The 12,909-nt window shown below is 34.3% G+C and overlaps 2 protein-coding genes across 2 annotated transcripts; one reads left to right on the plus strand and one right to left on the minus strand.

The window, feature by feature from the left end:
• The first annotated feature begins 22 nt into the window (after positions 1–22).
• LOC114330199 (protein l(2)37Cc) lies at positions 23–1,389 on the plus strand. The gene is made up of 4 exons (XM_028279524.1): positions 23–353; positions 406–653; positions 712–965; positions 1,022–1,389. Exons 1-4 carry the CDS (start codon positions 263–265, stop codon positions 1,257–1,259), a joined length of 831 nt encoding a protein of 276 aa, XP_028135325.1. The 5' UTR covers positions 23–262; the 3' UTR covers positions 1,260–1,389.
• Positions 1,390–4,561: 3,172 nt separating this feature from the next.
• LOC114330201 (probable small nuclear ribonucleoprotein Sm D2) lies at positions 4,562–5,112 on the minus strand. The gene has a single exon (XM_028279525.2). It carries the CDS (start codon positions 4,977–4,979, stop codon positions 4,623–4,625), a length of 357 nt encoding a protein of 118 aa, XP_028135326.1. The 5' UTR covers positions 4,980–5,112; the 3' UTR covers positions 4,562–4,622.
• Positions 5,113–12,909: the final 7,797 nt, after the last annotated feature.

Here is a 12,909-nt window from a genome sequence, read left to right on the forward strand (position 1 = left end):
AAATTGATTATGTCAAATGTCAGACAAATGTCAAATATGTCGGTCTTTTTCTGTCAATTGTCACAAATCTAAATCGGCATTTTGATCATCAATTTTGTGGTTTTTTATTATAAATTCAGCTGTTAGGTTGAAAAATATTTCAGTCTAAAAATTACGTTATAAAAGACATCGAAATCTTCGATCGATTATAACCATAAAAGCATTTTAGTTTGTTTGCATTTTTACATAACTTAACCTCTCATAGTGAACTTCACATGTAAAGATGTCTGCAGCTCAAATTTTCAACAGAATCGGCCAAGTTGGTCTAGGAATAGCCCTCGTTGGTGGAGTAGTCAATTCAGCATTGTACAATGGTAAGTTCTAGCACAAATTTTATAATTTATTCTAAATGTGTATTATTTTTAGTTGATGGAGGTCACAGGGCAGTTATTTTCGACAGGTTCGCCGGTATTAAGAAACAAGTTATAGGCGAAGGTACACATTTCTTTATACCTTGGGTACAGAAACCTATTATCTTTGATGTACGGTCTCGCCCTAGAAATATCCCAGTAATAACAGGTAGCAAAGATCTGCAAAACGTAAATATCACACTCCGTATTCTCTTCAGACCAGTTCCAGACGAATTACCAAAGATCTACACAATTTTAGGCCAGGTACAATATATAAGTTGATAATGTTTTATATTAGAGAAGTCATAATGTTATTTTGTAGGATTATGAAGAAAGAGTTTTACCATCAATCACTAATGAAGTCCTAAAAGCTGTGGTGGCACAATTCGATGCCAGTGAACTGATTACTCAGAGAGATGTAGTTTCCCAAAAAGTCAGTGAAGATTTAACTGAAAGAGCTACTCAATTTGGTGTTATCCTTGATGATATATCATTAACCCACTTAACCTTTGGTAGGGAATTCACACAAGCTGTAGAATTGAAACAAGTTGCCCAACAGGAAGCTGAGAAAGCTAGGTTGGTATTTCCTATGTTTTGATTCGGAATATATACAATATACTTGTTGTTTTTAGGTTTTTGGTAGAAAAAGCTGAACAGACAAAGAAAGCAACTGTAATCTCAGCGGAGGGTGATGCCCAAGCTGCTGTGCTTCTTGCCAAGGCTTTTGGTGATGCTGGAGAAGGTTTAGTAGAACTGAGACGTATAGAAGCAGCTGAAGATATCGCATACCAACTATCAAGGTCAAGGCAGGTTTCCTACTTGCCTGGAGGACAAAATTTGTTGTTGAATGTGCCAACACCTGGTAATTAGATGGATAGAGTAACAAACAAAATTGGAGCTAGTTGATTATTTGGCTCTATGAATGAGAGAGTTGCCCATTTAGCTTTTATGGTTCTATTATTTTTTATAAAAGTATGTTAATAAATTGTTGATAAATTTTTGTGATGTGTTTATTATATTTTAAATAAATACTTGAGGCAGTAGAAAGAATTAACAACTATCCATAGAAATTTAAGAGTTAAATTTTCAAATTCTTTCATTATAAGTGAAAAAAAAATACCAAAAGCAACATATAAAAGAGACTATGTTGTAGACCTATTATATTCATTTTTGGAAGTACAATTTTTCTTATCTTTCCTTTGTAGTTTTATATTTTAGTGTGATTGTAAATCATACACTACTATACAGTGATGAGTGCACTAATTAATAACCAACAAAATAATGCAAAAGATAGACAACAATAGGTTGTGAAGTAAAAAGAGATAAAACTAGTAGAGGTGTGAAATTAGCAATAGAAACCTATAAATTTACACTATATTGATAGTTTCCCACCTTTAGATGTATAAGAGGAGTTTGGCAACTACCACAGGAAGAATTTTATAAAGTTCTTCTGTCCTAGTTTGACTCTGATACATCTAAAAGTTTGAAACAATCAATATAATGTAAATTTATAGGTCTACATTGATAATTTCTCTCCTTTACTAGTTTTGACTGTTTTTATTCCATATATTATGATTTCTGTTATTAGCGCACTCATCACTGTGACTTTGTAATAATAATGTGTGAACCTATGAGAAGATACAAATAGGAAATTAGTTTATACAAAGATGAAATTTTATTTTAAACAATTCATATGATGAGGAAACATTAACAAAAAGAGTAAACTAAAATCCGGGCTTCCGAGGTGAGGTTTTAGAGCAGATTTGAGGGGTGACTGAATAAGAAATCAATGGATTAAACAAGTATTGAATATAGTCATCATTAGTGATAAAATTACAGAACATCAAAACTACTGGACATAGTTGTCTATAGCTGGGAAGGTAAAAGTGATGTTAAGACCCAGAAAGAAGTAGAGTGAAAGAATGGAACATATTAGATGGCTAAATCCATGAAGGCGAATGATGACGAGACTTATTCATATTTTAGTAGAAAGATATAACTTTGAACTGCAGAATATCTACAAGCATACGTTTGGTGGAAAAGATATTATCACTATAATTAAGCGAAACTGCCTGCAGTGCGCAGGACATGTAGCCCGGGCCCCTGAATCGAACATGATAAAAAAGATTCTAACAGCGCAACCCGTGGGAATGAGAAGATGAGGTAGACCAAAGCTGAGGTGGATAGACGGGGTAACACAGGATGCCGAGAAGATCGGAGTCAGCAACTGGAAAATGCAAGCAAGTTACAGAACAGAATGGCGTAGAAAGCTTGAGAAGGTCGAAGCCCTCTAAGGGCTGTAGCACCAAGATGATGATGAGTAGAATTGTTCTCCCAGTCTTTCGTTAAATTCTGTTAAAGTTAATATTTTCTAGATAAAAGGCATTATTTCGACAGTTTGTTAATATTTTCTATTTTAATTCTCCTTTTCAGGTCTACTATGTCATTGGCTTTATTGACTATTATATACAGCTAAATATGACCACAAATAGCTAAATACAGTAGAACCCCGATTATCGGTGCTCCTCGGGACCGAAGGCTGGCATGGATAATTGAAAAGCACTGATAATCCGAACATGTATTTCTTATGTATACATATACAGTCGGAAAAATGAAAGAATACCCATGAACGAACATATAAAACACGCTGTATTTTCCTGTCACTGTGTCACAAAGAAAATTGTCCAGTGCAAGTACATGTAACAATAATTATTACATGTACTTGCGCTGGAAAAGTTTTTGTGTGACACAGTGACAGGAAAATACAGCGTGTTTTATATGTTCGTTCATGGGTATTCTTTCATTTTTCCTACTGTATGTACGTATACACACACATAAAAAATAACAAAAAAAAATAAATCTTTCATTATGAGTCTCTCTTTCATCATATAAGTAGAGTTTCCGTCAAGTGATGACGATGACGCTATTTTGATAAAACCTCAAAAACGTAACTTGAGTAATAGAAAATCATAGCACAGATATCCGCACCCGGATAATCGGGGTTCTACTGTATTCAGTTACATGTTACTGTCTGAGTCTGTATCGGATTTCCGCATGAATATTATTTTGTCAAAATGAACAATTTTGTAATCTTCATCTCCGATAAAATTAATTATCAGATTTAACTTAGAAATATTTCTAATAAGATTAGTAACTTTACCCAGGAAAAAGAAGATAAATGATTCTACCGAATTCTCGTATAATAAATTAATATGTTTACAACAAATTATTTTTATCAGTAAAGTTATATATCGGGTTGGTGTTATTTAAAAATATGAGTTACCAGTTTTTACCATGTTTGGTTTTTATTAGTGCTTAAAAATGATAATATCAAATAATAACATTTACCAGTGGTAGGAGACGTGTTTTTACTACAGCAGAAATAAAGGAACCGGATTTCATAATTTTGGTATTTATCGGGTTTTCGCTTGAACCCCTCGATATGTCATCCTTCTTTATCTTTTCTCCTTCATAAGGATGTAGTGGGGTCATATAATTCATTTAATTATTGCTGTCCAATTATTTCCCCTGAGGGTGTTGTTTCGCTTCAGAGAATGAGTATACCAGTCCTGTCCTTTATTTGGTCCAACCATAGAACTGGAGATCTTAGTCTGGATCTTTTACTAGATTGCCTTCAATTATCATTATGTAGTTAAAAATATATACATCTGAATGGAATAAAAACTGTGTAAATAGGGAACTAAACACACAAATAATAATTTAAGATTTATATCTGCTTTCTCAAGTAGTTCTTTAACTCTTAAACCTTTCCATTTGAATGACGTCGTTTGCTTCTTAAGTCACAGGTATGTGACATCTTTCGATGCCATCGGCACATAAATCACTTTAGTATATCATCAGGCGAACAACGTCAATCTCACAGAACGGGTTAATGACTCTTAACCTGTTATGGTTTCTGAAACAAAATTAGTATAAACTCTTTGGATGATCCAAGTTCTCTTCAAAAATTTAGAATCAAAAGTATCGGACTTGAAAATGGCAAGTGTGAAGTTGCTGAAACATCATTAAAACAATGGTTTTGAAGACAAGAAATCAAACACAAAAACCAAAAAAATTTAATCCTCTGTAATAAGATATATATTTTGTTTTATTCTAACTTAGTACAACATTTCTGTTGCCTGATATGATGTATTACCAGTGGAATAAAACAATTCTAATTTTTTACAAATTTATTTACTTATTTCTAAATCTTACAAAAATACCTTAAATATCTCATGCATTCACGGTAGCAAGTGGATTTCTAACAATTAGTATCACGGCATCGCCCCTTAAAAACATCTTCGAAATAAATCTATCCTTGTTGACCGGTTTCGCCTTCTTGCGACCCTTACCAGCCCTGGGTAGCTCCGTCCACATTTCCTTAACATTTTCCAGCACCATGTTGCAATGTCTGTCGAAGGCTTTAACTCTACCGAGTAGTTTTTTGTTGTTCCGGCAGTTTATGAGTACCTGAGTGTTGTTTTTTACTGATTGTGTCAAGACGGACAGTGGTCCAGTGTTGAATTCTTCCTCCTCGCGAGCTTGGAGCTCCTCGGAGGACATCTCCGACTTTGGTTTTGTTAAAGCCATTAATTAAATTTAGTTAGAATGATCTATATAAATTAGTATAAGTAGAAGTAATACCTAATTCACTATTTTTTATTTAAATAGCTTTTTTGAGGTTATATCGTTGTGTGTGCGTCGTTTATATGACCTGAAGTTGGGTAAAAAATGTCAAAACGTATGTCGTTGATTACTAGTGGAAGGTAGTTTTGACTATTTTATTTACTTAAATTGTCCTAGCACCTCCGCCAAAATTTCAACTATCTAAAACGCTCCCGCCAAAATTTAGACTGTCCAATTTTAATACCCTATGTAATTTAATTTGTGGTAAAAACGTTTATTGTGGTTTTAGTTTTTTATTTATTTATTAAAGAAAAAATGAATCTAATCCTATAATTAACCAGCATTTTATATTTAACCTAATCTGCTACTTTACTACCTTAGGTATTCCCAATGGTTTTCTAATTTCTAATAATTATTGTTTCCCACTAAAATTTATATCAAGTTCAAAACGTTTGGTGAACTTTTTTGGGACAATCTGTATTGTGGCTAAAAGAATTTTAATTCTTTGAAAACTTTTGTGTTAGGTAGTTTGATAAAACGACCATGTGGTTGTAATTCTTTAGCATCTGCTAGGTAGCGTGCATCCGCGGTTATCGAAATACGGAAAACACATGTGACGCCCAGAAAAAGTCTTTGTTTAGCAGAAAAGTGTAACCTAAGATTTATGCAGTGATTTGATAAGCAGTAAAACAGAACTTTTTCAGCCTTCCTTGGGCTAAAAGCTATTCTCAGTTTGTGTGCGTTTGTTCTTCCTTCGCCGTGTAGGTTCGATTATGTTATTGTAGCTTTTAAAAACTCTTTCAATTTTTAACACGGTAATGTGGACAATAAAGACAGTCGATTAACCTCTTATCTCTTATGTAGTTAAATTAGTTGTTTCTTAACCTTTAACTACCCGCGCATCAAGTTATAACATAACTACACGCGTGGCGTACTTTGTACGCCACAAGAAAATACACTTAAAAACAGCGGATTTGTTTAATTTTTTTTGAAAAAATACACTTAGTTGTTTGTTATAAACCTTATTCGGCATCAGTGAATACTTGGAGTTCCTTTTCAGTAAGCCAATTGGGATTTATAACTGGAATCATGGAATAACTGGATTCCGTGATAAATAAAATTACTAATAAAAAATTTTTTTAAATGTGATTTTTTACAGGAGAAAAAGTATTGTTTACAAAGAAAAATATATTTTTTGCCATAATGACTAAAAACAATTAAAATATGTACTTATATTACGACTTATAGTAATATAATCCTGGGGTATATTGTCCACCATCGGAAACAACAAATAATAAAATGTAAATTACGATCTTTCCAGAACGCCGATTATAACGAAACTAAAACCAAATTGTAAAGCACATTCCAGTGCACTGGAATGCATAGGTTAGAAAAATAAGCAAGGTCAAAAATTAAATTTTTAAATATATTTCCAGTAGAATTCTTATATCTGGCGTACAAAGTACGCCAGCGCGTGTAGTTAAAGGTTAAGAAATGTTTTTTAACAATTTGTAACACCCACTTAATATCACCATATTGGGCTGCATAGCTCTGACTACCAGATGCCAGCTTGAGAGAAGAGTGACAGTTGACTTTCAGACAGTTGAAATAGGAGGTATATCTTAGACAAGGAAAGAGAAGGTATAATATGATTCTTAACGTACTTTTGTACACGTTGTAATTTGTAATGCTTTTTACGATTTCTCGAATAAATAGTTTAAATGTTTGTCTGATTTTCACAGTTTTGGTAAATTCGAACCCAGGGAAACAAATCTCCCTTACAATTGGCGCCCAACGTGGAGAGCCAATAGGGAACTTGCACATTTTTGAAGTTATACTTCTTTAGGCGCGATTGAGATTGAGGGTGAATTTATATTGATCTGCGCGCATGCGCACACCGACAGTATGGTATTAGTCGTTATTCTGATTGGGTGTTGAAATGATCTGTCAATAATACATAATTGTTCAATATGAAGGTAAACAAATGTATAATGTTTTATTGTTGTGAGGACAGAAACAAAAAAAGTTTATAATTGTAGTGACATTTAAATAGTTTTTAAAAGCAACAGGTACGTAATAATTGTAAATGTATCATAGGTACCTACCTATTTGAACCTACCAAAATACATAGTAAATCATCTTGGAGGAGACTACTAACTCAGTGAGAGCTTTATTAGTGGACTGTTTAGCATAGGGTGAATTTAAAATAGAATAAAAAAAATAACAGTAAAAAAACCAGACCTTAAAGTAAATTGTAATAAAATATTTCCTACCTTGTCATTTCTCGTTGCACAAGTTGGAGCAGGCCTGCTATTTTTCGTACTGCTATTGCTGAGTAGTATAAATCACTCGCGAGGACTATTATTGAGTTTCTATACACTTTTCGGAATAATTGTGACTGTTAACCAAGAGAGTTGGTTGGCGAATTGTCTTTTTAAAATGAGGCGAGTAGGCAGGTAATTACATACAAAAAACTTTAAGGTTTTTACTTGAAAATAATGATAAAAATTAATACATACTCACTGAATTAGGTAATGGCCTACTCGTATATACGGGGTGTCCCATAATATTGAAAAGAAAATGAATTAAAATATTCTTTATAAAAACAAGAAAATTAAAAATTGTTATTCCTACTTATGTGGACGAACCACAACCGCCCACCACAATACGCAGTATTGTTACGGCTCAAAAGGCAAAGGACATAATTTTAATATAGAGCGTTTATATATACCACTATTAGTTTTCACGGTGGCCACTCTAACTATACCATCAGATCCAGGATGAACCTCAATTATACGGCCCAAAGGCCATTGTAGCGGGGGAATATTATTTTGGCGGATTACCACTAAGGTACCTAGTTGGACGTTTGGAGACGGAGAATTCCATTTAGCCCTTTGATGAAGAGTTTGGAGGTACTCCTTAGACCACCGTTCCCAAATCTGTTGGTGCAACTTATTTAATAATTGCCAACGATTCAACCGATTGTGCGGAACATCGAGCAACGTTTCTTCGGGCGGAGCACTCAAAGGCTCCATGGTCAAAAAATGTCCTGGAGTTAACGCACTAAGATCGTTTGGGTCTGAACTTAACGGGCATATTGGCCTCGAATTCATGATGGCCTCAATTTGAGAAAAAATAGTATATAACTCTTCAAAAGTTAGAACTTGTTCTCCAATTGTGCGAATTAAATGACCCTTTACCGTCTTAATATTAGATTCCCATAAACCTCCAAAGTGTGGAGAAGAAGGGGGAATGAGATGCCATTGAATAGATTCATGAGAAGCAGCTTGTGATGCCAATCTGTTAAGTTCTGCTCGGGCTCCAACAAAGTTAGTGCCATTGTCACTATAAACATGTTGACATCGGCCTCTACGACTGACAAATCGCTTAAACGCAGCTAAAAACGCGTCAGTGGATAAATCAGATACGAGCTCTAAATGAAGAGCTTTTGTTGAGAAACAAATAAAAAACGACAAATACGCTTTAAGAGTTTGAGACTTTCGAAGTTTGGAAGCTCTTATAGGAAAAGGGCCCGCAAAATCAACTCCAACATTACTGAAAGGTTTTAGTTGAGATATTCGAGCTAGCGGTAGATTTCCCATTAACGGAACTGGAGACAAAGGATTCACCTTAAAACATTTAACACATTTAGACAGTACTCTACGAATGGCTCGTTTGGAAGATATAATCCAAAAACGCTGAGAAATTAGGTATTGAACAGTTTGAAGCCCGGCGTGTAGATATTGCAGATGAGTAGATTCAATATTAATCATATCAGTTAATTTACAACTGTTAGGAAGTAATGCCGGAAATTTGCGATCATACGAAATGGGCGCATTAGTTAGGCGACTACCTACACGTAGAATTCCCTTTGCATCGATAAAAGGTGAAAGCTTTCTTAAATTTTTTGGAAGCAGCTGTTTATCTTGGATAAAATTTATTAAAGTATTAAAAAAGATCTGCTGTGTTCGTTTAACAAAAACCAGTAAGGAGTTATGTTGCTCCAATAAACTTAAACAATCTATTTCCAGATTACCATATCGGTTTTTGGTTACATAATGGAAAAAACGAATAATGTAACACAAACATCGAACACACCTATTTAAAGACGAATGACGATCCAATAAAATATCTAAAAAATTATTGGGAATTTCAGCAATCAATGCGACAGTCCGCACTTCCAAATTTACATTAGTAGACTCCTTTGAATTAAGTTCAAAGAACGTTAGCGGATCAGATTGTAAGAAGGTTGGCCCCGCCCACCATTTGGAATAGTTAATTAACTCAGAGGGTAAGCAACCCCTTGAACCAATGTCAGCAGGATTTTCTTCAGAAGGAACATATAGTGCCAACATGAAGAAGTTACTCGTTCCTGCACATAAGCTACTCTATTGCTCACAAAAGTTTTCCACTGATGAGGGGAAGATTGTAACCAACGTAATGTAACAGCAGAATCAGAATAACAGTATATTTCCTTGATTTCTACTTTATCTTTAATAACAGAAGAAACAAAGGAGACTAGTCGAGCCACTAAAACCGCAGCAGACAATTCTAATCTTGGAATAGTAAGTCCCTTATTAATGGGTGCGACCTTAGATTTAGCTATAACAAAAGAAACAAAAGGTTGGCCTGAAGGTGATAAGCATCGAAAGTACAAGACAGCGCAGTAACCTTTCTCGCTAGCGTCACCAAAACAGTGCACTTCTAAGCGTAAAATATCGTCAATTAATAAACGACGAGGTAAATTTAATTTACTCAAATATGCTACATCATCAATGTATTTTTTCCACAAACGGATAATTTCTTTTGATGGAGCATCATCCCAACCAATCTTTTGAGTCCATATTCTTTGAATAAGGTGTTTAATTAGAAATGTTATTGGAGATAAAAATCCAAGAGGATCAAATATTTTTGCTAAATTGGACAAAAGATGACGTTTTGTACAAGAAGAGTCTAAAACTTGAACTTTAAAAGCAAATGTATCCGAAGAAGCGTCCCATTCCAACCCTAATACTTTAAGTGTTTTGGACGAAATACCATCATTAAATGTAAGAGGTTTTATTGCTAAATCTGATACAGCTAATCCTTTCAATAAATCGGGTACATTACTGGACCATTTTTTCAACTCAAAACCTCCTTTGGCAAGTAAGGCAATAAGTTCGTCTCTTAGTGCTAAGGCATTTTCGAAACTAGGACAGGAAGAAACGATATCATCAACGTAGGTTCCAGTTTTAAGTGCCTCGGCTGCTAGAGGAAACGAATCCCCGTCATCATTAGCCAACTGATGTAGACATCTAATAGCAAGATAAGGAGAACAAGAGAGACCATAAACAACTCTGTTGATACGAAGATCTCGAACAGGTTCAGAATTATTAGAACGCCAAAGTACTCTTTGATAATCTGTTTGAGTAGGATTAATTAAAATTTGCCTATACATTTTAGAAATATCGGCCGTAATTACATAACCATGCAATCGAAAATTAATCAAAATTGTACAGATGTCAGTCTGAAGCTTAGGACCAGTGAATAATTTGTCATTGAGTGAGGGTTGATTTGGAAGATGCCCGGAACCATTAAAAACGACCCTTAATTTACTTGTTAGACTTTCAGGTCTTAAAACACAATGATGCGATAAATAGTAAACATAAGGTGAATCGAAGTTATTCAATGGGACAGGTTCCATGTGACCGAGCTCAACAAATTCCTTCATAAAGGTGCGGTATTGGTCATAAAGTTCAGGAGATTTTTGAAGCCTTCTTTCTAATGAATAAAACCTACTAAGAGCAAGTTATCTAATATTAGGAAAGACAGGATTTTCTTCCTTAAAGGGTAGATCTACTACAAAGCGTCCTGATTGTTCACGCGTATAAGTATTCATAAACATATTTTCCACTTTAGCGTCATCAGGAGCTAAGCAAAAAATTTCAGGGACTGCTTCTAATTCCCAGAATTTCTTTATTTGCTGATCCAAAGAAACCGTATCTTCAACTTGGCAAAATAAAGACGTAAGAGTAGGTGCCTTTGAAATATTTACTTTTCCCATAAGCACATAGCCAAATATAGTATTAATTGCATCAGGTTCATCTTGATTGCCGTAAATACGTCCATCCAAAAGAATTGTAGAGAATACATCAGCTCCTAAAAGAATGTCTATGGATCCTCTACGAAAGAAGTTATCATCTGCTAACTTTAAATTAGCAATATGGGGCCAAGTATTAACTTCTAAATTACATAAAGGCTGATCCTCACATATTTTTGTCAAGACTAACGCATCGGTTGTCAAAATAGGAGAAGATTTACGTACTGGTTTAAAAGAAATGGTAACCCCACCTAAATTAGTGTTCGACTGCATAGAACCTAATCCTTGGATGTTAGCTGAAGTTTTCATGGGACGTAAACCTAAACGCCTAAGGGTCTTTTGACAGATGAAGGACGTCATGCTTCCCGAATCTAACAGACACCTAACAGGTTGGTAGTTACCGTGACAATCAAGCACCTCAATACATGCAGTGGAAAGCAAAGTACTTTTATCAGCGGAACAAAAACACACAGAAACGGATGATCCAGTCGTTGAATTTAAAGTGGATGCCGCCGAATCTTGAACATTCTCTTCTTTCTTAGAAGAGGAGAAACAAAGTAGTGTATGATGTTTTTTATGGCACGAGTGACAATTCCATGTAGATTTGCATAGGCTAGAACGATGTGATCCAAGACAGTTAATACACATCTTGTTCTTTTTTATTAATTGAAATCGATCTACAGGAGATTTTGCCAAAAAAACGGAGCATTTATAAATGGCATGGGTATCATTAGTTTTACAGATAGAACATTTTGGTTCAGGTTCTGTTTGAGCAAGCAATGATGTAGATTTGGAAGAATTAGGTTTTTTAGAAAAGTTAGATTTTGGTTTAGTGTGAAAATCAATATTATCTAAAGCGAGACAACTTTGATTTAAAAAATCAATCAGTTTTTTATAGCTTGGGATGGTTGAATTATTATGAAAAAGCTCAAAACGTGTTACTAAAGAAACAGTTAATCGTTTTAAAATCATTTGAACAAGTATAAAATCCCAATGTACTGTGGGTAGTCCTAGCTTATTTAGAGATGCCACATTTTTCGAAAATGTATCTAACAACTTGCGTAGTTCTTTTGGATCTTCTGAAGTCAGTTGTGGTGAACTTTCAAGGTTATTCCATAAATTGGCAGCGATTACCCTAACATTATTAAACCTTTCACAAAGCAGATCATAGGCAATTGGATAATTGTTTGCTGTGATGTCAATATGATCCACAGCATCGCGCGCTGCACCCTTTAAACACGATAGTAACAAATTAAATTTGTCAATTGGTTGTAAGTAAGTAAGAGTATGAACGCGAGCATCAAACTGATCTATAAAACTTCTAAATTCAGTTATTTTTCCACTGAAAGATGGCAATTCCGGTTTCGGTAAATTAAAATAATTTATAGGTAAAGGATTTTGAGACTGTGAAGTTGATGTAGTTTGCTGACTTGATGTTGAAGATTTTCTAAAGGTTTGCACGTATGTTAATTTAATTTTATAATATAATTTGTCAAAATTACTACGGCAATCATCTTCGACTTTAAATAGCGCGTCCTCATTATCTTGCTCAGAAACTAACATAATTATTTTATTATGAAGATCATAAAAATTGTCACGAATTTTTTCCAATCCTTCATACATAACTTCCAAAACCGGGTAAAAATTCTTATCGTCAGCAGCTACCTTTAAAGCAACAGCATGAATTTCAGTCATTTGTTGCACTTCAACTTGTCTTAAAGATTGATATTTTTTAATTTTATCTGCCATTTTGTAAATTTAAATGTAGAATTAATAAATTTAGAAAAATATGAAATTAGCGTTAGGAAATAAAAT

The sequence above is a fragment of the Diabrotica virgifera genome, chromosome 3 (assembly GCF_917563875.1).
Source record: "Diabrotica virgifera virgifera chromosome 3, PGI_DIABVI_V3a".
NCBI lineage: Eukaryota > Metazoa > Arthropoda > Insecta > Coleoptera > Chrysomelidae > Diabrotica > Diabrotica virgifera.

What these genes read in the sequence shown, in the direction of transcription:
- LOC114330199 (XM_028279524.1), top strand. Translation starts at nt 263, where the DNA reads ATGTCTGCAGCTCAAATTTTCAACAGAATCGGCCAAGTTGGTCTAGGA. An exon ending in CAATTCAGCATTGTACAATG is followed by an intron (nt 354 to 405) that starts GTAAGTTCTAGC and finishes TATTATTTTTAG; the next exon opens with TTGATGGAGGTCACAGGGCA. An exon ending in TCTACACAATTTTAGGCCAG is followed by an intron (nt 654 to 711) that starts GTACAATATATA and finishes GTTATTTTGTAG; the next exon opens with GATTATGAAGAAAGAGTTTT.
- LOC114330201 (XM_028279525.2), bottom strand. Translation starts at nt 4,979, where the DNA reads ATGGCTTTAACAAAACCAAAGTCGGAGATGTCCTCCGAGGAGCTCCAA.